Source organism: Poromitra crassiceps (genome assembly GCF_964638095.1).
Source record: "Poromitra crassiceps genome assembly, chromosome: 1".
In the NCBI taxonomy this organism is placed as follows: Eukaryota; Metazoa; Chordata; class Actinopteri; order Beryciformes; family Melamphaidae; genus Poromitra; species Poromitra crassiceps.
Window position 1 is genome coordinate 66820990 of NC_139623.1, and position 24835 is coordinate 66845824.

The window sequence follows — 24835 nt, forward strand, 5'->3', positions numbered from 1 at the left end:
AGCTATACACTCTGACCATCAAGATTAGGGATAGTGGTTATTTTATATGTAACATGCATACAAGCATGATTTGTGACATCACAAATAGTTTGGAAGCCAATCCCTGTCCATTATTCAACTGATGCAAGTGTGATGTGGAAACTTGAAACCTCCAGTGCACATACACTGAGACTGGACTTTACAGTGAAGAGACATCTTTGTGACCAGCAGGAAAACATTGAAATGAAATATATTTGCATATTCATAGACTCATATCAGACATATTATTCAAACATGACTTTAGGGGGACTTTAACGTTGTGCCATCCTTATGCATTGACTTGTAATTTCACTGCATCATGATTATATGGTTAGAGTAGACTGATATATTGCCGATACATGATGAGGCTGATGGAATTCTTTTCTTAAAAATAGCATCTCTGCCAGTCTGTGTGGTCTACCTCTGATGTGATGGTATGGTGCAGTTTGACTGATAGTCTAAAATGCTGTTTCACAAGCTTTCCCACTCTGGCAAAGAATCAGTCCTCAAAAACCTGTGGCTTATGGAAAACCTGGAAAAGTAATGGAATTTCAAAATCTCAGGCCTGGAAAAGTCATGGAATTAGTTAAATCATTGAATGTTTTGGAAAAGTAATGGAGTTCAGTGCTTTATATTGGATTTTAGTGCTTTTTCTATTTTTATATGATATTAATATTATGGAAAATTCATGCTACCCCCCAATAGCTATTTTGTATTATAGTGCTTCTTGTATTCTGTTAATATTTTAATTGAAAAGTACCGTAATGTTTATCAATAGCTTCCATGTAATCTCATGCAGTGAGTCTGAAGCACTGAAATCCAAGATAAAGAGGTGTGTTCTATTTGTCCAGAGTTTTATACGCATTATTGAAAACATATACTGTACATGTTAAATACTTTATAAATGAGACAGGATAAATGCATTTAGGCTGAGTTAACAGGCCATGTCATTGTTTTTACTTCTCATCAGTAAGACAATATACACATTTGAAATAAAAGACAAAGAAATTCTGCAAATGTATTTGGCGACCCAAATAAAATCTCCTGTGACACACCTGTGGGTCCCGACCCAGTCTTTGGTAAACACTAGTTAAACTGTACAGTACCCAGGCAGTGCTAATTTGTATTATTCATTATATTTTTTATTATTCATTGTTTTTGGGTTTTACTTCGTTTCAAACTCAAGCTGTCACTCTAGTGCCATATCGCTGCCACAGCAGCGCCACTGGATGAACTCATTTTTACTCCAAAATGACCTTTTTTATAAAACCACCCATCCACCAGTAGGTGGCATGGTATGCATGAGAAAGACACTAGCAATCAGTCAGTGAGTCAGTGTGGTCCAATATGATTTATTACATATTTATTGTAAAACAAATCAATCCAATCTACAGGAATGCCACATTATAAAACAATGCAATAAGTATGTAAGAATATGTATTTATTAGTATCCTGAGTTTTTCTGGCATGGAAATTGTCAAATTCAAAGATATTGAACACAGGAACAAAATATCATTTAGCAGACGCTTCCTGTGTGTGGGGGGGGGGGGGCATAGAAAAATCCCTATGGGTCCAAGCTTAGTGCGTATCATGTCTTCCAGGTGAAAGGGACGGAGGTGGGGGGGTCAGGGGCAGGCAGCACCACTCCCTGTTTGTGCAGCTGTCGCAGGACGTCCAGGATGGAGTCCAGCTCCAGACGGAAAGCCTCCAGCTCCCTGCTCTTCTCATGGGCCAGGCGCTTCCAGCCATCCACCTCTGACTGCTGCTCGGGCTCCAGCACCTGCCGCGAGCCAAGGAAGGCCTGGGGGAAGAAGCACGCATGGTTACTGCTGACTCACAGCTCATTACTCAACAGTATAACTAGTATGGATTAGGGCTGCAACTAACGATTATTTTCATAATCGATTAATCTGTCGATTATTTTCTCAGTTAATCGACTAGTTGTTTGGTCTATAAAATGTCAGAAAATGGTAGCAAATGACGATCAGTGTTTCCCAAAGCCCAAGATGACGCCCTCAAATGTCTTGTTTTGTCCACAACTGAAAGATAATATCAGTTTACTGTCATACAGGAGTAAAGAAATCCAGAAAATGTTTACATTTAAGAAGCTGGAATCAGAGAATTTAGACCTTTCTCTTAAAATTGTACTCGTAACGATTAGCAAAATAGTTGTCGATTCATTTTCTGTCGATCGACTAATCGATTAATCATTGCAGCTCTAGTAGGGATAAGACCATAGTCTTACAGTACAATACAATTCGATACACGATATGGGCTTCACCATTCCATACAACCACAATATGATGTAATGAATAAAAACAACAACCTCCAAAACATTCTCCTTGTCAGAGTGGAAAAGCCTCTGAAAGCACATTTGGACCATCATGGCATATGACTGACTACTACTGTATCTAAGCTCATGCATTGGTCAAACCCTACTTCCTACATATTTTCACCATGGGGTTTCCATGACCTTAAACTACATTTCCATGAGTGATGACATTTGAATAGGGGTGTCATGATACACTCAGTTCACGATACGATACGATACACGATATTGGGTTCACGATAACGATACGATATTTTAACAATATTTTTTTGCGATCGATTTGTAAGTTGAGGGGGCATGCTCCACGCTAATTTGAGTAATTTCACCATTTTCATCCTCCGTGTCTGTAACGTCCCTCGTCAAAGCAATGAAAAGGAGAGCGAGCATGCAATCAGATGCAGATCAGTGCCACCATGTTCAGCTTCTTTTTCTCGCGATATGAGATTTCATCTCAACGATACATATTGTCACGTTTTGATATCGCGATATATCGTGGGACGATATATTGTGACATCCCTACATTTTAATGAGTGTATTTTTCTGTAATATAACTTATTTCTAGAGGGCTTTTGATGTGTACCTGCTGCAGCTCTGTCTCCCTCTGCTGGTGTCTTAGCTCCATGTTGAGGATCTTCATTTCCAGACTGCGTAAGTGTTTGAGCTCTGGGCTGTGGGTGTCTTTAGCTTGTTTCAGCTCCTCCAGAAGCCTGGTCAGCTAAACACAGAAGGTGAAAATGACACAATTTCTTGTTATAAACTAGACAGACCTCAAGACCAATACTCTGAGACTTTCTATGACCTCCCTATCCCTTTCCTGACCACGACCCCTCCCACCACTCATATACACCTAGCCACTCCCCCTACCCATCCCTCACAGCCCGACTCTCTGGCTCTGTTTGAGGGAGCGAGTCTACAACCATGCTCACTCAGAGCTGCAGATTACCCACAGTGCATTTCGGTTTCTGATCATTTCCGCCTTGATATCAACAAGCTGCTGATTACAGCATTTAAAACAACTGCTTGTGATATTTAAAAGAGATGTTTGAGATAAGAAAGACAAAGAATGTCTGAGCAAACAATCTGCAAGAGTAACAATATCCAGATAATCAGAGTAAACCATCAAAATTCTAAATTCATACATGTTTTATTGATGATTGTACTGATGTTCATTGCTGGTTCTTTGTTTTAAGTTTTATTGCTGATCTTATATGATGTAAGGTGAATGCATTATCATGATCATTATTACCGGTATTATTAATAATAGAATGTAGAATTGCATTTTAAATAGGCAATTAATAAGATGACAAATACGATTCAAAATACAATGCTACAGCATGCGCTGGGACGCGTCATCAGTGATGTTAACTGGGGTCGTAAGGTGTTTCGGGTCTGTCAACATCATACACCCTCGCCCAGTAGACCCAGCCGAGGCCGATTAAGCCCCCGACCCGCATCCCGGAAGCAGCCGCTCACGGATCAGCCTTCCTACTCTGTCTGCAGCGTTGCCCGCGGAAGGGTTGATCATGCCCAATCCGCTGCAATAGAGCTAGTGCTACACCGCAGCATTGAAAGACCCTTCGGTGCATGGAGGGCTAAGGCTCTGTGGGTGAATCCAGGCCGCGCTCCTCCTTCGTCTCACCAGACCCTCCCAAAAGGCAATCCTCCTATGCCACACCATAGACAAAGAGGATGCCTCAAGGAGGCCTGTGCGCATTACAGTATGTGCATTTAGAATTTCCCATGTTAATGAATTATGCTGTTTTGCACACACATAGTAATGTTAGTAGGCCACACAATAGTGACCTTTTTCCATGTTATTATGGTATCTTTTATCTTATCTTATTATGGTATATACAAGGTCAAGTCCATTCCATTTCCAGTCCATTCCAGTCCATTCCATTTCAATCACCTGCTCCTTACCCGTTATTAGAGATCCCACTGGAGGTTTGGGCAGAACACGCCTTGCGCCCGCCTACACAGCGGTCAAGCGTAGGCGGGAATATTGCAGTTCAGCCTTCTGAACTGCAATATTGCGCCATCTGTGTGTGAAAGCGGCTTATGACAGCGATCCCATCTCCGGACTGGTGCTGCAAGTCCGGAGATGGGATCGCTGTCATTTGTAAGGATAGCTGGATGTGTGTAGTAGATTTTTATGTTATGTTTTTTTTATGTTTTATTATTATACTTGTGACTTTTCAAACATAGAAATCTAACCTTTATTGTAGTACTTGAATTAGTCTAATCAGTGTATTTTCTTTTTTGTGCAAACCTTGTGTCAAAATCAGATCAGTGCTTGACAGTGTTGTGCATGAACGTGCTGACACACAGCGGTGTGGACTTGAGCATCTTTTTGGGCTGTGTCAAGACAGCAACAGAGACTAGCAATGGAAATACCACAATTTACTTTCAGAATAAAGGTATTCAAATTCTCACCTTTGGAGAAATAAAGTATTTCAATGAATGAAACAGCAAATCTTGTATCAAAATACTGATGTTAAGATTACATTTAGTGAAACTGTGGCTGTAAAGCATTACTCAAAATTAATATTAAGGTTAACGTTACAATGAGAGTTTTATTTTGAAAGCCCTAAAGGGGAAGACCTACTTTTACATTCTGGCTGACTTGACACTCATGCACTAAATGATGGGAAAACACACACACACACACACACACACACACACACACACACACACACACACACACACACACACACACACACACACACACACACACACACACACACACAAACTGCTCATTTTTTGGGACTGTGAACTTAGTTCAAAGTTCAAAATTGTGAACTATGAACGTGAACTAGTATGAACTTGCACAACACTGGTGCCTCAGATCTCACCCGAGATATCATGTTTGATCATCATTTGTTGTCCAGGTTTGACAGACAGATGGACACCCTCCACCGGTACCTGATTTTGCAGAGTGTCCTCTCGTATCTTGAATACTGCTAGCGCATCTTTGGCCCCTTTCAGCTCCTTCACCTGCTCTCGCAAATGCTTCAGCGTGATCTGTAGGTAAATGCAGGATGAACAGCTGGTCAGTGTGCAAAAGGCTGCGTGTTTGCCTTGGTTAATCTTCTACCTATCAACATGAAAGCCATACCTCCTGAGTGTTGACCATGTTGCTGAGCTCAGCCACCCTGGAGGAGGAGTGCTCCAGGGCGTGGGCGGCCCGCAGGCGGTCCAGCACCCCCAGATGCTCGGCCTTCAGGGAGGATAGCTGCTCAGCAGAGCGCTCCTTTAGCCTAAGAAGAGATCACATTCATGCTTCACTCAGCAGAGCGCTCCTTTAGCCTAAGAAGAGATCACATTCATGCTTCACAGTCCAATCCAGATCCAATTTGACAGTACGACTTCAAATTGGATCTATCATTGTACTTGCATGGATAATTGAACATTGGCTTGTTGACGAGGCTTATAGGCTGCAGCTGCAGGGAGGCGGCGGCTCTCCCCAGACTAGGGCCGTTTCTCAATAAGCGTTCTTGTGTGTTCTTTTGCGTTCTTGTGTCCTTGTGAAACGTCATCAGTCGCAGCCCAAGTACTGTTCCAATACAAAGTTCACATTTCGCCAAGAACGCTTAAAATTCCCGGATGTGTTCTCGACACGCCCACTTTACCAAGGATGCTCTGGGTGGTGACTTGTGTCAACTTGGCAAGGCAGATATCCCAGCATGCATTTCGGCATAAGCAGAGGCAGAACGCAGCAGAGAAGACGCCATAAGCTCCGGAAAGTTTTTTACAATTTAAATTTTATTTCATCACTAAATTAATTTCTGATGACTTTTGATGCCTACAAGCAGGGTAGTAGGTTTCAATAAGTGCCACTTTACGAACATTTATGGCGAAAAATGGCAAAAAGTTCCAGAGCACAATTGGCTGCATCTACATCAGCTGAGCTTTTTATTTGTGTAGTACTGCAGGCGGCCTCTGCGCTGGTATTGCGCAATACCCTCAAGAACGCATCGTCTCAAACTGCCAACAGCGTCATGTGTGCTTGTGACCTAGCAAGTTGATTCTTCCAAGAACGACTAGCAAGAACGTTCTCCCCAAGAACCCAAGAACAAGAATGCATTCTTGGTATTGAGAAACAGCCTAGGTCTGATCATCATAAAGTGGATAATCCTCTGAAGTTACTATTTTCATGTCCTAAAGTAACTAGTAACCAACCCAGTTTCCATTTCACTAACTGTAATTGAGTTACTTAATTGGAAAAAGTAATTAGATTACTAGTTACTGCAAAAAGTAGTTAAGTTACAGTAGTTACTCCCAACACTGCCCGCTGGCTACAGTTACACTCACCTGCCTAGTTCCTCCTGGGCCTGTGCAGCAGAAGCTTTGAATGCTTCCATCTCCTGCTCCTTCTGCAGCTGCAGCAGCTCCAGGCGCTGCCTCAGCTCCTCGTTCTCCTGCAGCACCTCTGTGATATGGCTCCCTGGAAAAGAGTCAAATAAGAGATGAATATTTGTTCATGGGGAACAAAGTTGAATTTTGTACAGAAATGACCTAGAATGCTTCTGGTGTCATTTACAATCACTGTGCCCATCCCTACAATCACTGTGCCCATCCCTACCGGTAAAGGCGGTGGGCTGGTAGGCCTTCTCACACTGTGTGGCGGGAAACGTCTCTTCCTTAGCCGACATGGGAGGCTTGGACGGGGCCGGCTGCCGCCTGGCGTCCGTGGAGCGGGCCTCAGGAACAGATAACATGTTCCTCCTCTCCCTCTGCAGTCTGTCCACGGTGCGGCTCAGCTCCTGGACTGTTCGGGTCTTTGTGGCGAGCTCCTGGTTCATCCGCTCTATCCGGACACCGGACGCTGCCTCGGCCTGGCGCTGGTGACGGGATGGACTGGGCTGGGCCTGCGTTTTTGTTGTTGTTGTTTGGGGGGGGGGGGGGGGGGGGGTGCATAGGTTTACAGGGGCAGATCCAATTTCTTTTTGACCACTGCTTTTACCCAATCACATTTGCTCACATCTATTACACGGTCCAGATCAGCCAGACCAACATTTCCTATCTCATGGTACTCCCCCAACCCCCCCCCCCAGATTTTTCTCCTAATTTCTCCCCACTTGTACTCGGCCAATTTCCCTCCTGTCCCGGTCATTGCTCCACCCCCTCTGCCGATCTGGGGAAGAGTTATAGACTAGCACATGCTTCCTCCGCTACATGCCAGCCGCTTCTTTTCACCAGCAGGATGTAGCGCTGGGAGGATCACGCTATTCCCCCCAGTTCCCTCCTCCCCCTGAACAGGCACTGTGACCAACCAGAGGAGGCGCTAGTGCAGTGACCAACACTCATATTTCACCGGGTTCCCACCCACAGACACGACCAATTGTGTCTGTGGGAACGTCTGTCCAAGCCGGGAGCACCGCTGCCGGGAATTGAACCCGGGTCTCTGCGGTGGTAGGCGAATGCTTTTACTTCTACACTACCCAGACACTACTGTGGAACGAAGAGTTAGCCAAAATAGCACGTGGACGAACCTTGTCCTTGATCTGCTGCTGGAGAGACTGGATCTGGTCCTGGAGGGATTTTTCTTGGTTCTGGTGGGTTCCCTTGGCCTGCTGCAGTTCCTCCTCCAGGGTTCGAACCCGTGACTCCCACGCCGAGCTTCCTGCCTCCGTCTGCCGCGTCTGGACAAGCTGCTGCTCCAGCTCTGAGATCTGCTGCTCGTAACGGAGCTACACACACACACACACACACACACAAAATATGATGATGGTGATATAGATATTATAACAATATTGTGGCTTATAAACTAACGTTTTTACATTGATGCGGGCAGACTGTTACGGCGTCATAACTGTTTCGGGTATTTCCGCTCTGGACGCAGACAAAGAGTTGAACAAAGAGAGAACAGCACTGCAGTCATCATGCTGGAGTGGAATAATTGGTGGAACAAGCTATTAGCTTCGGTTCATTCTTATCAATTTAAGCTCTTTGGTGTAAATGATGATGTGCGTTGATACAGCACGCGCACATGTACGTTTTCATAGAACATCAATGGTACAGGTAGGAGGGGCCGAGGGGGCGGGGCTTTAATGATCTGAGTCTTCATCGATACCACTATTGATACGTTTCTATTATTTGGCGGAAAACACCACGACAATAGAGGCAGTTCTTCTTTGTTTAGTTAACAGTGTTTGGCAGGCAATTCAACTGAATTCACAAACTTTATTAGACAACGGATGTATGTTTGTGCACCAGTGATTTGAGGTAAATGACATCACTCATGAAACATAACGCCATGTTATAGAACCCGCTAGTCTCGATAGCAGTATTGATAAGCTCAGACCTTATTTATTTTTCGAGTTTTGAGAAATTATCGATCGTTATTGATATAATATTTCAATCTGAGGTCTTAAAAAAAGAATTAACTTTTTTTGGTCCGAGTGAAATGTTCTCTGGTCTCTCGTATCGTGATTCTAAATGTAGCTGAATCTCTTGGTTTGACCAAGTCAAACTCTTTATAAGCATTTTACCAAATTTACCAGCTGATACCTGTTCCGAATAAAATGCTCGGTGAGTGTATAGCACTTTCTGACAATGTTATCTGACAATATATTGCTAGTTTTTTTAATTAAATTTCTTTGCCTATTCATTTTTTTTTTTTTTTTACACGTTATTACACTATCTATGTTACTATGTTATCAGTTACTATGTTATCAGCTGCTACAGGCTAATATTGGCAAACCCACACACCAGTTTCACCCACCTTTATCCTCTGGAACTGCTGCTCCATGGCTCTTAGGCTGCGGGTGGCCTCCTCGTCGTGGCTCTGCAGCTCCACCTCCAGACGCTGAATCCTGCGCTCCAACAGGACGCAGATGCGGCCGGGTGGAGGGGTCTCCGCTCTGCCGGCCACGGCAGCAGCGTGGATCAGAGCGGGTAAGGAGTTGGGGTGTCTACGCCTTAATGTCTGCTCCAGCTCCTTCACCTGACGGAAATTGAAATTGAGTTGATTGAGTTTGCTTAGCAACAACAACCGCACCGTGGATAAATGCCTCCGCTAAATGAGCAGTCGACATCCATCTCTGTTTGAGCCAAATATGAATAAATTCCGTCAAGGCGTTACTGAGATATCATGTTAACGGCCTTTAAAATGGCATTCATAAGGTCACAGTGACCTTGACCTTTGACCACCAAAATCTAATCAGTTCATCCTTGAATGCAAGTGGACGTTTGAGCCAAATGTGACAAAATTCTGTCAAGGTGTTCCTGAGATCTCATGTTAATAAACTTCAGACGGACGGACGGAGAACCCGAAACCATAATGCCTCCGGCCTGGATATTGCCGGTGGAGGCATAAAAACATCTGACCTGTCGCTCCAGGTCCTGTATCCTCTTCGCATCTCCAGTTCTCTCCTTGGTCTTGCTCTGTTGCTGACTGCCTCTTTTCCCAACTTCCATTTTCAGTTTCTCTACCTGAAATGAAAAATGAAATTAACAAACAAACAAATTGTTATTGTCCGTATAATTAATATTAATTGATATCAAAGAATGGTATCTGTATCTGTATCTGAGACCATCTCTCATTTTGCAGATCATCTCACATTTTGAACAATTGTGCTCTAACTAATTTACAGGCTTACAGTAGTTTACAGTCCTGTATCTTACAGACATTTTGGATTTGGTAAATTAACATTATCCAGTGGCTTGACCACTAAGCCCTACCTGTTCTTTGAGCTGGTGTGTCTCGGCTGTGGCAGCCTTCAGCCTGGCGGCGTCTCTGTCCAGCAGCTCCTGGTTCTCAGCAAACCACTGGAGCTTCTTCTTCAGGACAGCCACCTCCTCTCTGTGCCTGTCCTCCTGGATGCGCATCTCCAAGCTCTCATCGCCTGGCAGATTCACAGGTAGTAGTGACATGCACTGTTAGTCAAACCAAAGTTCAGGATAGATCAGAAGTATTATCAGGAGTTCAAAGTGTTTCTTTCGTACATTTGTCATATACAATTCTCTATGCATCCCTTACTGAAGGGGAGAGTCAGTTCAATGTGCCGATCAGCATCCATACTGTTACCACAAGCAGAAAGGGCTAGTTTGAAAAATGGGAAAGACAGTATACATCTAGCTGTAGCTTTATAGCTATTAGCAATCCCATTCAATGACACTGAGGTGAAGCTGAAAAACCAGTATATTAGCAGCAACTGCTTTAAAGCAGTACAGGTGGGCTTAACAGACAAAAGGTTGGATATGACGGTTATTACTGAAGCCAGTTCTAAACATGCAGTGAATTCCGGAACATTTCCAGACATTACTCGAATGCCCTGCATGTTTAGCAACAAATGTCCAGTATGAGCGTGCTCCCGCGAGCACGGACCTTACCCACCCAAGCCCCAGGTGCAAAGTCCAGGTCGCTGGCAGAGCGGCTCTAGTTTAGCAGCCCCCGGCTCATTTTTATTATTTTTTATTAATATTACTATTGTATTATTGTTGTTGTTGTTGTTGTTGTTGTTGTTGTTGCTATTATTATTATTATATTATTGTATTATTACTACTACTACTACTACTATTATTAGTATACTCCCTCTGCAGTATATAAGGACATAGCAGGTACCTCAGATATTTCACTTTACTAAAGGGTACTTGAGAATGACTGATGGACAAAGCACATGCACTTACTGTACATAGGCTATGTAAGTTATATTGTATTCTATTTTATTTTATTCTATTTCATTGTATGGAACAGTCCTATGTCTCTTATAATGTTTGATGCTTATGTTGATATTTTCCATGCCTGAGTACGAGCAACTGTAGCAGGTCCCAATTTCCCCTCGGGGATCAATAAAGTTTTTCTGATTTCTGATTTTACCGGAATGTGGCGTGAGTGCACAGGTGGGGGTGAGAGGGAAAGCGAGGGAGACAAGATTACTATAGCCTATAAATAGCTGTTAACGCACAACTCGAATTTATGAGTTATATTCAAGACCGATGACTGACCACTGCAAGCTATGTTCCATTTATGAGTTATATTCAAGACAGATGACTGACCACTGCAAGCTATGTTCCATTTATGAGTTCAAGACAGAGGACTGACCACTGCAAGCTATGTTCCATTTATGAGTTATATTCAAGACAGATGACTGACCACTGCAAGCTATGTTCCATTTATGAGTTCAAGACAGAGGACTGACCACTGCAAGGTATGTTCCATTTATGAGTTATATTCAAGACAGAGGACTGACCACTGCAAGCTATGTTCCATTTATGAGGAGCAGCTGTTTTGGAATGAAAGGTGCTGCTAGTATCTGCCATAAGTCTCTGGGAGAATGTGAGAGATGGAAAGTTATTAACTGAGAATAATGACGGATAGAATTCTGTCCACTGGGCTGTTTTGGGGGTCGAGTTATGTGTAATGTAATGAGTATTACTTTACGTTAACAAGATAAATAGGGTAAAATAATATGTTTTTGGATGGCTTTTTCTTTGTGCGTATGTGAGGAGAGAGTGGATAAGGAAGCGGACATGATAAATAGAGGCCATACCGTATTACAATAGTTATCAAAAGGAGATCTCCTTTTGATAACTAATGTAATATTTTTATAGCCTAAATGTGTGTGATTTGGTTAAAGAGATAGTTCAGAGATTCAGTACTTTTTTTCTTTCCTCTTTTCTTTTTCAGAGATTCAGTAGTTTGGGGACAATTTACTGTTTTTCCCACTTTCCCAGAGTCAGAAAAAAAATCAATGCCATCAGACAGACTTTGTTTGGGGGGTATTTGGTGTAGTCTGAAGTATGTCAAACAGCAATATGCAGGCTACAGTATCTTGGCTCAATTGTTGAGTGTCTATGGGACCAAATAACAATCATGATCCCATAGGCATCCAGGAATTGAGCGAAACTAAGCAAGCTTTGTCTGAGGGGTAAATGGTAAATGGACTGCATTTACCAGGGGGCTCCAGGGGTGGGCAACATTTTTTTCCCGAGGGCCATACTGACTTACATAGATTCAAGATTCAAGATTTATTAAGTGTCCCAAAAGGGCAATTTGGATTGCAAAAAGCGTAGTACCAAGTACATACATAAAAACAAATAAGACAATAAAAACATTATAAAAACAGTCTAGAGCAGCAGTTTAAAGTGCAACACAACAGTTAAAGTGCAAATGACAACAGTAGCAACGATCTAAAGTGCACAGTAGAGATATAAAGTGCATAGTAGCAAAGTGCAGGGTCACTAGCCACAGCTAGTGACTGCCTTTACTCTTGGCACATTTATATTACAAGAAAGAGCTACAATGTATCATTGTATCAAATCATAAAGCAAAACCACGGTCCAGACCAAAGGGCAGAGAAAGTATATAATACAGATATACTGTACTGTACCCCTAAGAATAAATAAAGGATAAAATAAATAAAATAACAGCAAAGGCAGATGGGGAAACATTACATTTGTACCCCAGCAGCATACATAAAGTAAGCGAAGGGCCACACATTGGAGATTATACCTGCCAACACTCCAGATTTCCGCGGGAGTCTCCCTATTTAACGCTCTCTCCCGTTGTGATTGGTAATTTCTCGTTAATCTCCCGATATAATAGTGATACAAATCCAATGGCTGTAGCAGATGAGATTTATTAACATAATTCTGCCTTTTGTTGAGTTTTTGGGGGTCGTTTTGTTTTTCTTTGAGGACGTTGGGGGCCGGATTGAGATGGTCCAGGGCCCGGGTCCGGCCCTGGGGCCACATTTTGCCCATGTGTGGGCTAGAGTCAGCTACAGTCTCAGACTTTGAAAACCCTTGCTCTAAATTGTACCTGAGGTGGAGACAGCCTGGGATTTAGCTAGGTCTCGCTCCTTCTTCGTCAGCTGGAGGTCTACTTCAAGGGCCTGCTTTTCCTGCTTCAGCCTGTGAGTCTCCTCTGACAGCTCGCTCTCATTCTTCTGCACACACAAAAACCAACAACGCTCAAATCAAGCAGGCAGCTAAAGGCAAGCGTCTGCATAATTGGAATTTAAGTGCCACTACTTGCCTGTAGCGTATCCATTTGAGCCAACAACTCCGTAATGCGCTGAGTGTGATCCGTTAAGCAAATGTTCCCCAAGGTTCTTGGGGTCTTGTTCAACTTCCCTCTGGTGAAAGGTGATAGAAAGGAGATTGGAAATTCAGCCATTTAATTTCAAATACGATTAAAAAAAAAGTAAGAAGAATGTGATGAAATGGACATAATTAGAAAACATTCACATTGAAGTATGCATTTGCAAAAATGAGAGATGGGCACACTTTCACTGAACTCACTTTGTCAAGGACAGCTCGTTCAGCAGCCTCTGGTTTTCAGCAAACATGGCTTCCTCGTTGGCTTTGTTCTGGGCCCGCTGAGCTTTCATCTGCAGGTACAGCTTTTCGTTCTCCTGTCAAACATCTTAGTTTTAGCTCAGTGGATTTACACACAGATACAAGAGAAGAAATGCAAATTGTGCAGCTGAGACAGTGAAATATAGGCGCATGAGTATTTAGTAGTATGTGTAAGACGTTTTGACAGTTCCGATTTCAGCATGCCAATCCCGAATCCCGGTTTTCAACACTCCCTACCAAAATTGTCCCAGTTTCCACCACAATTAAAATAAAAACATTACACTTGTTTTTCAGTGCTTACATAGATGTAAGCTGCCATGTGGAATGAAGTTGAATGAACCTCCATATTATGAAAAAGATGCACAGTGAGAAGCAGAGAGCAACCAGGACCTGCAGCGCTACAAAATGCAGCCAAAATCAAAGCTGTATAGATCATGAGAAAACGTATCACTCTGCCCCTAAAATCAAGATTTCTTTTGGTGTTCATTATAGACCAGACCGGCACATCCAGGGTACTTCACAAAACGTGAAGGCCGCACCCATTTTTAGAGGAAAACACAAGCCACTCGCCATTGACTTCAATGTAGCAGTACCAAAGAATCTATAGAAAAAGAACAGAATTAATTTTGTTTATAAATGACACAACGACACCATGACATGACAATATATTTCAAGTCGGCCGGCCATAGAATGTGCAAGATACATCAACAATAGTACTTTATGCCTTATATGAACGCTGTATCCAGCCCACTGATGAGTTTCCACCAGGTTACATGCACCCCTACTCTATAAAAAAAAACATCACAGATCTGTGTTTTTTTTAATTTAATGTTAGTGAAACTAACAACACAGCAACTCTTCCGCATATCTATATCAAATTAAACCATTTTAAATAGTTTGTTTGAAGGGTTTTGGCTTCTTGTACAGTCTTTTCCTATGGTGGGTTTTCCCGTAAAAGGGGTGGTGGCCTTCACGCTGGACGCTTGATGACGCAGCACAGTTCTGGTCTATGTGTTCTATTCATAGCTTTCAAGGGGCGTTACATGCTGCCGGGAACGCCCACCTGACGGTAAAAAAAAAACTTGTTCATTCCGCTGCCAGCCGAGTCGACTAGTTTCTCACGCTGTGTTTGTTCAGCCAAAATGCCAAAAGCTCATCAGTTCATCCTTATGTCCAAGTCGATGTTTGAACCAAGTTGGAAGAAATTCCATCAAGGCGTTCCTGAGATATTGCGTTAACGAACTTGGGAATGGCATTTGTGAGGTCACAGTGACCTTGAACTTTGACCACCAAAGTCTAATCAGTTCATCCTTGAGTCCAAGTTGACGGTTGAGACAAATTTGATTAAATTCCATCAAGGCGTTCCTCAGATATCGTGTTAATGAACATCATACGGACGTACGGACAACCCGAATCCATAATGCCTCCGGCATGGCTATCGGCGGTGGAGGCATAAAAAAATAAAAAATAAAATATGTGTTCTGTTCAACAAATCATTCCACTGACGTTTTGCCCTGCAAAGATTGTAATGGCTTACATTCTGATGCAGGACTTTGTGGTCAAAACGACAATGGAATGATAACTGTGTAGAAAATAAATAAATAGATTTGTGGGCAGAGTGAAGTGTCTTGACTTGATCTGTGGATCTTTGGCTGGCAACACCGTTTGATGTGCCAAATCTGTGCATGTGTGTACCCACTACCCAGTCACTGTTGATCTAAAGCAGTGGTTCTCAACCTGGGGTCGCTGGACCACCAGGGGTCCTTGATACAGTATGAACAAGGTTGAGAATGACTGATCTAAAGCAAAGTAACTAACTCTACAATTCCGACACAAAACCAGAATGGAGAAACAGAGTTTGCAGATACTGGGGACCTTATTTGACAACTTACAGAGCAAGAGAAGACACAGAGCAGACAGATGAAAAAGACAGAGACGAGCAGTCCCATAGAGACACAAAAATGCAGGGAGACACACCTGCTGGTAACCCTTTATGAGGGTCTCCTGCTCCTGCATGTCTTTATGGATCACTTTGAGTTCCTCCTGGGTGACGGGGTCTGTGGCCTCAGCCCATCTCCTCTTCTGGCTGCCTTCCTCTGCACTCCGCAGCTGAGGATTAGAGGATAGGACATGTTACACGCAGGCCCGGTTCTACGGGGGTGCAAAAGCATGCATTGCACCCTTATTTTAATTGTCTGCATGCTCAGTTGAAAAGTAAAAATAAATAAATATGGCATTATGGCACCTATATGTAACCTTTTAAGGTTGAGATAATTGTATTATCATTATATGGTCCAAATATTTCAGTAAAGCACTTGAAACACTTGAAATATTCTTACTTGGGTGGTATCATTCTACTTGAAATGATGGTCAAATGCATTATTTTTAGTAAAATAACATGTCAAATTTTTCGGCCGGGCATCTGCACCCTTTCCTATCTAGGATGCACCCCTAGTCATCTTGTTCTGGAACCGACCCTGGTTACACGTGGATGTATTCCTGTTCAAATGAAGATATTTTCAAATCAGTGTTCCCACACCTTAAACATCAAATTCAAGGACGTTTTAAGGTCTTTCCAGGCCCAATTCCCCCAACATAGCATAGTTTGAGACACAGATCAAGGTTATTACTGTTACAACACTGAGATTTGGTATAATGAGAACTAGCAGGCTTTACAGAAGCTCACAGACAACTATTACAGTACGAGTTTGGGTGGAGCAGCACGTAAAACACAAAGACTGCAGGAGACACAGATACATGCAGATAGCCAAATGTAGCTTATTTCTGCCCGCCCTGCAGCTCGCATACGCAGCTCGGCCACTGCACAGCCTCACTCGCCATGCAGTTCGACCACTGTGCGGCTCACCTGCTCTTATGACATCACTGATGATGTCACTCACTGATGATGACATCACTGATGATGTCACAATGCCTATGACATCATCAGTGATGTCACAATGCACAATTGCTCAAGTGACATCACTGATGACATCACTTCAAAATTGAAACAGAGAACATTGCCCACATGCTCCCTTTTATAATAAAGTAAAAAAAATGTCAAAATAACTTAAATAAAAAATAACTAATTTATATGAGTAGTTTCTAGTCTTGCATAAAATATATACATCCAAAAAAGCACTTTCAATGACCCATGTCCATTTGTGTTATCTATTTTTAAAAACTTTCAAGGCCATGATTTTTTTTCTCTAATGGCTGGCTCACACTACAGGATTTTCGGGCCGATTTATGCCCGATTCACCCCTCCTGAGAATCGGAGGAGAAATCTGGCCTGGCAGCTTGCCAAGCTTGGTCGGGCCCGATGTTCGGCACAGATCCAATCTTAAGCCTCCCGATCTGCTCACAGCCTCATCGGGGCCGTCCCGATCATATCAAACGTGTTTGATATTTAGGACTGAAAATCTGTGCGAATACATCAATACATCATCCTGCTGCTGCGCGAGACTCCCGTCATTATCGTTAATTGACGCGGCTCATTTGATGCGCTGCACTGCAGGTATCAGATAGGCTACCAAATACCAACAGCACAGAACCATGAGTATTTGGGGGAAAATGTCACTAATTTATATCACAATGAATGACCAATGAATAAAAAGTTGTTATATCATAGTTTTGAGCCCCTGCCAGTCAGAGGCTGTCCTACCTGTCTATCGAGCAGTGTGGGGAAAAAAGGCATTGCTGCTGCGGGAAGCAATCCAGTCTATCCAAACTTTTGCCGATCTCATCATGGCATGCAGCAGGGGAATATATTTTGGTAGCCCATGTGTTTGTGTTCTCACTTGTACAGACAATAGACTCGCGTTGTTTACACGCATGCTAACTACCGTGAGATTCATTTGTTTGGGGAGCTGCGAGACGGGCATGAAAATGAGGAAACGAGAGAGAGAGGTGAGGTGGGGGCGGAGCGCTTTGGTCACTGCTGGAACCCCAAAAACGAAACAGATTCGGAGTATGGCCGGGCGTCAAGGTGATTATCCTGCCGATAATCTTAATAATATCCTGTAGTGCAGGGGTGGCCAAACTTTTTTGGTTGTGGGCCGCATACAGAAAAATATAAGCAGTCGCGGGCCAAACAATATTAAGCGCGGCAGTTTTCGCGGCAAAAAAAATGGACCAGAAAACCCTTGTGCCATCAAAAATTGAATTTCTACCTAAATAAATATATGACACATAGTTTATTGATGCGCTCACCTATTACAATGGGTATTTCTGTATGTTATCAAATTTTATTTTCCTGTGCAAACAGGTTAAGACAGAGATAATTTAACATAACATTAGTATTAAACATTAATTCATTTTTATTTTTTATTTTTTTATAAATAGACCATGTCAGGGTGCCCAAGTATAACCCATTTTCAATGGTTTTAAATTGAAAAAACGAAATGGGGGGAATCCGTTTTTTTGTTTTTCAGTTTCTTTTTCTTAATGTTTTTGTTTTTCCGTTTTTTCCCCCGTTTTCGTTTTCGTTTTCAACTTTGAAACAGAAAAACGGAAAAACGTTTTTAGATTTTTTTTTTTTTTTTACTTTTTTTTTTTCTAAATTCATGGCGGGCCACTTAAAAACGGGCAGCGGGCCGCAGTTGGCCCGCGGGCCGTAGTTTGGCCACCCCTGCTGTAGTGCGTGGTGCGCCACATTTACAAATCTTGTAGTGTGTGCATGTTTGAGATTCTAGGGAAGATAATCTGGGAAGATTCTCCTGTAGTGCGTGTCACAGCCAGATTTCAAAATCGGCTAGGATTGTCAGAATCCTGTAGTCTGAGCCCACCTTAAGTCACAAACTTTTGTGAAAATAAATGGGTACGGTGCGGCCACATCCCCTCGAACCCCACAGTGATTTTGGGTCATATAGCCTACAAGCCAACGTGCACATTCAGCGGAGGAGTGATGTTATCTGGGACACCATAGCCTGGTGTTGTTCAAAGAAGCAGTAGTCGATGGGCACACGCGCAGAGCTATGGATAGACACGCGGTGTGTAGCAAGAATGCACGCGTCTATCACGCATCCTGTCAGGTATCCGGCATCCATCCTGCATGATCGATGCATGCCAGGGTGTTGGTCAATAGATGTTGCTAGGTGGATATTGAGTAAGTTTTGTGTCCTGTTCGGAAGCAAGTCGGGGGAAATAGGAAGTGCTGGGAAGTCGAGATAATGATTAAGGGAAGTGATTTAGCGAAAATCTATTATAAGAGACAGGGGAAATCTTCAGTCGGGGTCTTTACGTCCCTATGCGTGCAGATGCTATATCCAATTGAACCACGAACCAACCCACGGACCAGCTCAGCCAGCCTCAGCCAGCCACGGAGCGAGAGCCATCCCTGACCGAGACACAGTTTGACTTTGACGGGTAGGAAACAATTCTAACCCAGGTGTAGGATGTAGTCCGTATTTGGAAATCATCTGTGGTTAGCACAGATGTACAGTACAGATGGGTGTCGGGCCGATGTTTCTCTCTGCCGCAGGAAAGGAAGTGGGTTTTTAACTGTTAAATGATATTATCTGCCTGTTGGTTAGCGGCTGGGGGGAAGTTCAATGTGATTTAGCGGTGGTGAACGCGCTATGGTTAGCGAAGACGTTTTGTCGTAAAACAGGAAATATATGATATAAGGGGAAAAAGCTAATTTAATTTAGGAAACTACAATTTGTAACAAATATTGTATAATAAATTGCCTAAGATGAGGTAGTTTATTATTGGATATATAATTAGAATCATAATTGGCATTTTAGGAGAGGGTTTTTCTATGAGTAAAAACCTAGGGTAAATTATTCTATTCAGAGAAAACCATTTAAATGAATTTCCTCTTTTAAAGTAAAGGCATTTATGTAATATGCATTCATAGAGGAATAGATTGTAGTTGTAAAAGGTTTTGAAATAGTTCCGTTTCATACCGGCGCACTGCACTTTTAATGTGTCATGCACTGTCATCTATGAAAAAGGGTTTAAATGAATTTCCTCTTTTAAAGTAAAGGCATTTAAATAATACACGATTATAGGAGAATAGACTCTATTTGTTGAAAGTTTAGAAATAATTCATTTTCAGGCCTGCACACCGTGATCAAAATGTCAAAATGCAATGACATTCACTTATTAGGAAAGAGGGTTAGAATGGTTTCTCATTTGAAGTGAATACGTGTACTGTGAATGATTAGAGGTTCTATGACAGCAGTTTATTCTGGGAACGGTTGTAATGGAATTTATCTGACTGAGAATTTGACATGACAGCATTTTATTCTGGGAACAGTGATACTGAAATTCACATAGCAGGATCGTTCCAAGTCCTGGACAAAAATACCCGTCGATAGTTATGGAGTATTAATAGAGAACCACCAGTGAAACGATCTTCCCCGTTCTTCACTAGCTGATAGCTATTGCCAAATGACGTAATGTAATGACAGGAAACCCCAGTGAAGCAACTGAATGAGATGACAGTAACCAATCGACCAACTGTAAGGATTCAACGTTTGGAGAGTGGTTTGAAATGCAATGCGTGGAGTAAGATATATTCTGAGATATGCATTTTAGTGGGCCGTAGGGATCTGATGAATACGAAATGTTATGTAATTCAAATGTGAAATATATGCTGTTTCAGTCTGAATGGAAATGTTAGTCTAGTATGAAGAAGCAATGATATTCAATAAATTTGGATGGCTCATGGTGAGAGATTGACATGGCCGGTGCCCCGTGTATTAGAAGGCGCAGACCGGCCATAATAGTAATATTACCATTGACGATCTGTCCAGGACCTGGGAGACTGAGGATAAGTTATGTAGTGTTTTATATAATATAGAACACTTCACATGGGAGGCGAGTTCGAACCCTCGGGAAATACAGATGATTATTCCCCATATGGTGGAAATAAATTATTTCATTAAAGATACACCTGAACTGGACAGTTGGCAATCAGAGCTGATTGGGTTTCACATTTGAAGTAAATACATGCATGATGGGTTATATAGCATTTTTATTAACATTCCATATGGAAGTTCTACAAGGCAGCATTTTATTCTGGGAACACTTGTACTGGAACTCACCTAGCTGGGAATTGGATAAGGCAGCATTTTAGTCTGGGAACAAATGTAAAGTGGTTTATCACGCTGAAGTGTACAGTAACATATATCTGTGTTTTGAACTCGTTTAGGGAAGTCGGAGTAGATCTATTTTTAGAGGAGTAAGAAACCGACGGTTTGAGGACCGCTCAACAGAGTTTGACACTCATTTCACACCGAGAGGGGATCATAACGGAACAGAGCCTATAGGAAGCAGGCTATATTTAAGGGAAATACATGTTAGTTATTTACTTTGATCTCAGCTGGATCATTTCAAGTCTTGGATAATAAGATCTTGTGGAAGCGTTACTTTGAACAAGGAGTTTTAGACTTGAATAGGGGAGAGAAAACACTTCCTCTTTTCACTGCATGAAGCAACAGGTTAGCAGTGGCCTGACTGAGCTATTATTAGAATGGGTGCAGAAGGCCACATGTAGTCATTCAACTTATACTGATACAAGTTACAGTAGCTGATTACAGTAGCTATGATTCCAACCAGGTTAATTAATATTAAAGTGGAGCACCACACCAGGAGTATTTGAGCTTGAATAAAAAGGGTTTATTCAATTTAAGGTTAAGAAAGATGATTTGTGTTATCATGTTGTGTTTAAATGTATGCCATGTGAATGTTTAATAATTGTATTGAGATTGTATTTGTGCTGTGCTACGCTATGCTCTAATTAAAAAGCAATTTATTTGCGCCAACACCTGAGTCATCTCTCTTATTTGAACGAATGTTCATCCTTTAGGTAGTAGCCTCTTCTCGTGATGTAAAAATACTAGGAACATTTGGTTTAGCCTGACGTGTCACGTCTTTTAAGGTTACTCTGGAGGCCTTTGTGATGACAAGCTTAAAACGACTACCTGACAGAGAAGGTGTATTAAAACATCACCAGGATTAAGCAAGAATTGTCATCTCGAGGGAAGAACTTTTAACATGACCTTAACCAGTGCAGATTAACACATAGTTAAAATTCATTTTCCAACAAACACAACAACAGAAAGTGCTAGAGGGAGCCACCGTTAACTCGAGTGATCACCCCTAGGGGATGAGGAGCCACTGCCCCCGACGGGTGACCACAGCAGGTCAGACTTGAGAATGAAGGTGGTGAACAGTTGGATGAATCCCTCTACCCCGCGGGTTACTAGATGAGCTAGTCATGATATACCGTAGCAGATGTCCTTAAGAAAATAAACCAGCGGATAGGCTAGCTATAGAAGTAAGAGGGTAACCTGCGTCGATACGCTGTAAGGCTTATCGAGCATTATTAACACTTTCAAGGATTTCAACGACCCATGGAAACTGTCAAAGGCAACAAACGGTATTAGAGCTCAAAAGTCACGCGACGTCTCTTGCCCCGGAAGAGAATTCCCCATTCATTTTCTCCATAGACATTTAGAAAAATAATAATAATAATAAACGAGTTCCCCATATATTAATTTATTTTATTAGTTTATTTGGCAGGGACATATACAAAAAAAAAAATTAAACCCCATAAAGAGGGAAGAGATGCTTTGTAACAGATTTAGCCATAGGCTACTTTCCATCTGGAGTCCCTGGGCAGGTGGATACAAAGGCCATTCAGAGTTAAAAAAAAAAAACACAATAAAATACATAAAGTGTAAAAAACAGGGAAAGGGCACAGGTTAGTATGAGATAGATAATAGTACAAGAAAAAATTAAATATATACATGCAAACATCTATATAGATGCGAAGAATAAAACACCACCCACACACACAAACCCACACCCCCCCCCCCCCCCCCCCCCCACACCCCCACACCCACACCCACACACACACCAGACAGTACCACCATGTGGTTTGGTGCTGGTTGCTCAGGAGCCACCTCTTGGCCTCAAGGGAGAAACCACTGTAGTTTGGAAAAGTCTTTATATTACTGGGTAACTTATTCCACTCCTTTATGGCTTTGAAGGAGAAAGCAGTCTGGGCGAATACTGACTTTCTCTGAGGAACATTACAGTCCCCTCTCGATACAGACCTCAGCGCTCTAGCTCTTGTCTCAGAGCAGGACTGTACAAAGGTTTGCAATGGTGGAGGGGCAGCATTGTGGAGTATTTTATAAATTAAACAGAGGTCAGAAAACGTAATTAAATGATCAAGGTTTAATAAATTATATTTACTAAGTTGAGTATATAGCAGAATGATTATATAGCAGAATTAGTATATAGCAGAATGAGAGTGGGTTGAGGTAAGTGAGACTAATCAATGACGCCCAAAAACTTGATCAGCTATTTGACTCTAAATGGGACCAGAATTTACTAAATTAATATCATGCCGTATTGAAGATTTTAAACTAACGATTGAGATCATAAACTCATTATGAAAGTGATTACTGAGGTCATAAATCAAGTGAAAAGTTGAGTAGGGTCATTTTCCCATAGACTTCTATACAATCAGACTAATTTGACAACATACATTCTAACTTGGCTGAGCTTATCTTCCTGTTGCAGTATTTGCTGATACAATAACTGACAGGAAAGAAACTTTAGTCCAAACTGTTGCCTAGCAACAGAAACTATATCTATAAATGGGTGAGTTATATCAATGTCATGAAAGGGCATTTTGACATGGGGATCTATAGGAATTGACTCCCTTTTTCAGCCAGCCACAAGTGGCCATTCGAAGAACTGTAGTTTTTGGCACTTCGCCATTGGGAAATCCCCCCTCAAAACCCCCCCTCAAAAAAAGAGAGAAAAAAGTGTTTGCTCTGGCAGTGAGTGAGTGTGTGTGTGTGTGTGTGTGTGTGTGTGTGTGTGTGTGTGTGTGTACCTGGCTCTGGAGCAGGTCATTTTGCTGTCTGAGGGAGAGTGAGTGTGTGAGTGTGAGTGTGAGTGTGTGTGTGTGTGTGTGTGTGTGTGTGTGTGTGTGTGTGTGTGTGTTTGTGTACCTGGCTCTGGAGCAGGTAATGTTGCTGTCTGAGTGAGTGAGTGAGTGAGTGAGTGTGAGTGTGTGTGTGAGTGTGTGTGTGTGTGTGTGTGTGTACCTGGCTCTGGAGCAGGTCATTGTGCTGTCTGAGGGAGAGTGAGTGAGTGAGTGAGTGAGTGTGAGTGTGTGTGTGTGTGTGTGTGTGTGTGTGTGTGTGTGTGTGTACCTGGCTCTGGAGCAGGTCATTGTGCTGTCTGAGTGAGTGGAGCTGGTCTTTGTCCTGCTGCAGGAGCTGCAGCTCCTTGTCCTTGTGGGCTAGCTGCTCTCTCAGCCCGCGGAGCTCCTCCTCCTGCTAACAGTCAAGACATGGAGAGGCTGACATCACATGGAGAGGCTGACATCACATGGAGAGGCTGACATCACATGGAGAGGCTGACATCACATGGAGAGGCTGACATCACATGGAGAGGCTGACATCACATGGATTATGGACTGAGGTTGCTACAGGGCAGAACAAAGTTTCTTCATGCCCATGTAATGCATTGAACATGTGTTAGTGCGTCCGGGTAGACATGAAATGCTATGAAAATGTAATATCATGATTATAGGCCGTGTCTGCGGGTGGGAATTAGGGTGCCATCCACAGAAAGCATTTGTTGAGCTGCCAGCGCCTTTCTGCAATTAATTTTCTATGTTAAAGACGCACTTAGGGCGCTCCTCTTCCCAGCACCGCGCCTGGCATCTCAGCGCTTTCAGCGGCTAGCGCTTTTGGGCGGAGCGCTCTGGGCGCCTCAAGAAAACATTTCAACTTTTGGAGAAGAGCCCCGCTCATCAAGGACCGGAACAGCAGGGGGAATTGGCCAAGTACAATTGGGGGGAAATCAGGGAAAATCATCAAGCATTGCATTGCAGCTCTTACAGTGCATGATGTTGATCAGACAGTCAATGATGGACATGTTGGGGAGATCATTCATTTGTAATTAGCTGTATGTTACTAGCTTCACCAAAACAGCCATCAGATGGGAGTGTAATAGCCACTTAATTTTGGAGAAGTCAGTTAGCCTTTGCTAGTATTATTAGCTTATAGTTAATAGAGTATAAATGAGCTCACTAAATTAAATCTATAAAACTTCAGCCAAAATATCAAAATGCAGATAGATATTACACATATACAGAACTGAAGAAAAAAAAGTCAAGTCCCAGTCTAGAGACAAAACACTAGATGAACCATA

The 24835-nt window shown here is 42.4% G+C and overlaps 1 protein-coding gene across 1 annotated transcript in view; it reads right to left on the reverse strand.

Moving 5' to 3' along the window:
- Positions 1 to 1444: 1444 nt before the first annotated feature.
- cep162 (centrosomal protein 162) overlaps positions 1445 to 24835 on the reverse strand; it is a 63794-nt gene continuing 40403 nt past the window's right edge. Inside the window, exons 15-29 of the mRNA XM_083652751.1 lie at positions 23830 to 23955; positions 15629 to 15760; positions 13595 to 13707; positions 13329 to 13428; positions 13113 to 13239; positions 10031 to 10194; positions 9677 to 9781; positions 9072 to 9293; positions 7840 to 8037; positions 6930 to 7215; positions 6659 to 6791; positions 5463 to 5604; positions 5270 to 5368; positions 2928 to 3062; positions 1445 to 1819 (exon numbers count right to left, since the gene is read on the reverse strand). Coding sequence (XP_083508877.1) covers positions 1607 to 1819; positions 2928 to 3062; positions 5270 to 5368; positions 5463 to 5604; positions 6659 to 6791; positions 6930 to 7215; positions 7840 to 8037; positions 9072 to 9293; positions 9677 to 9781; positions 10031 to 10194; positions 13113 to 13239; positions 13329 to 13428; positions 13595 to 13707; positions 15629 to 15760; positions 23830 to 23955 — 2295 coding nt within the window. The 3' untranslated portion in view covers positions 1445 to 1606. The remainder of the gene's footprint in view (positions 1820 to 2927; positions 3063 to 5269; positions 5369 to 5462; positions 5605 to 6658; positions 6792 to 6929; positions 7216 to 7839; positions 8038 to 9071; positions 9294 to 9676; positions 9782 to 10030; positions 10195 to 13112; positions 13240 to 13328; positions 13429 to 13594; positions 13708 to 15628; positions 15761 to 23829; positions 23956 to 24835) is intronic.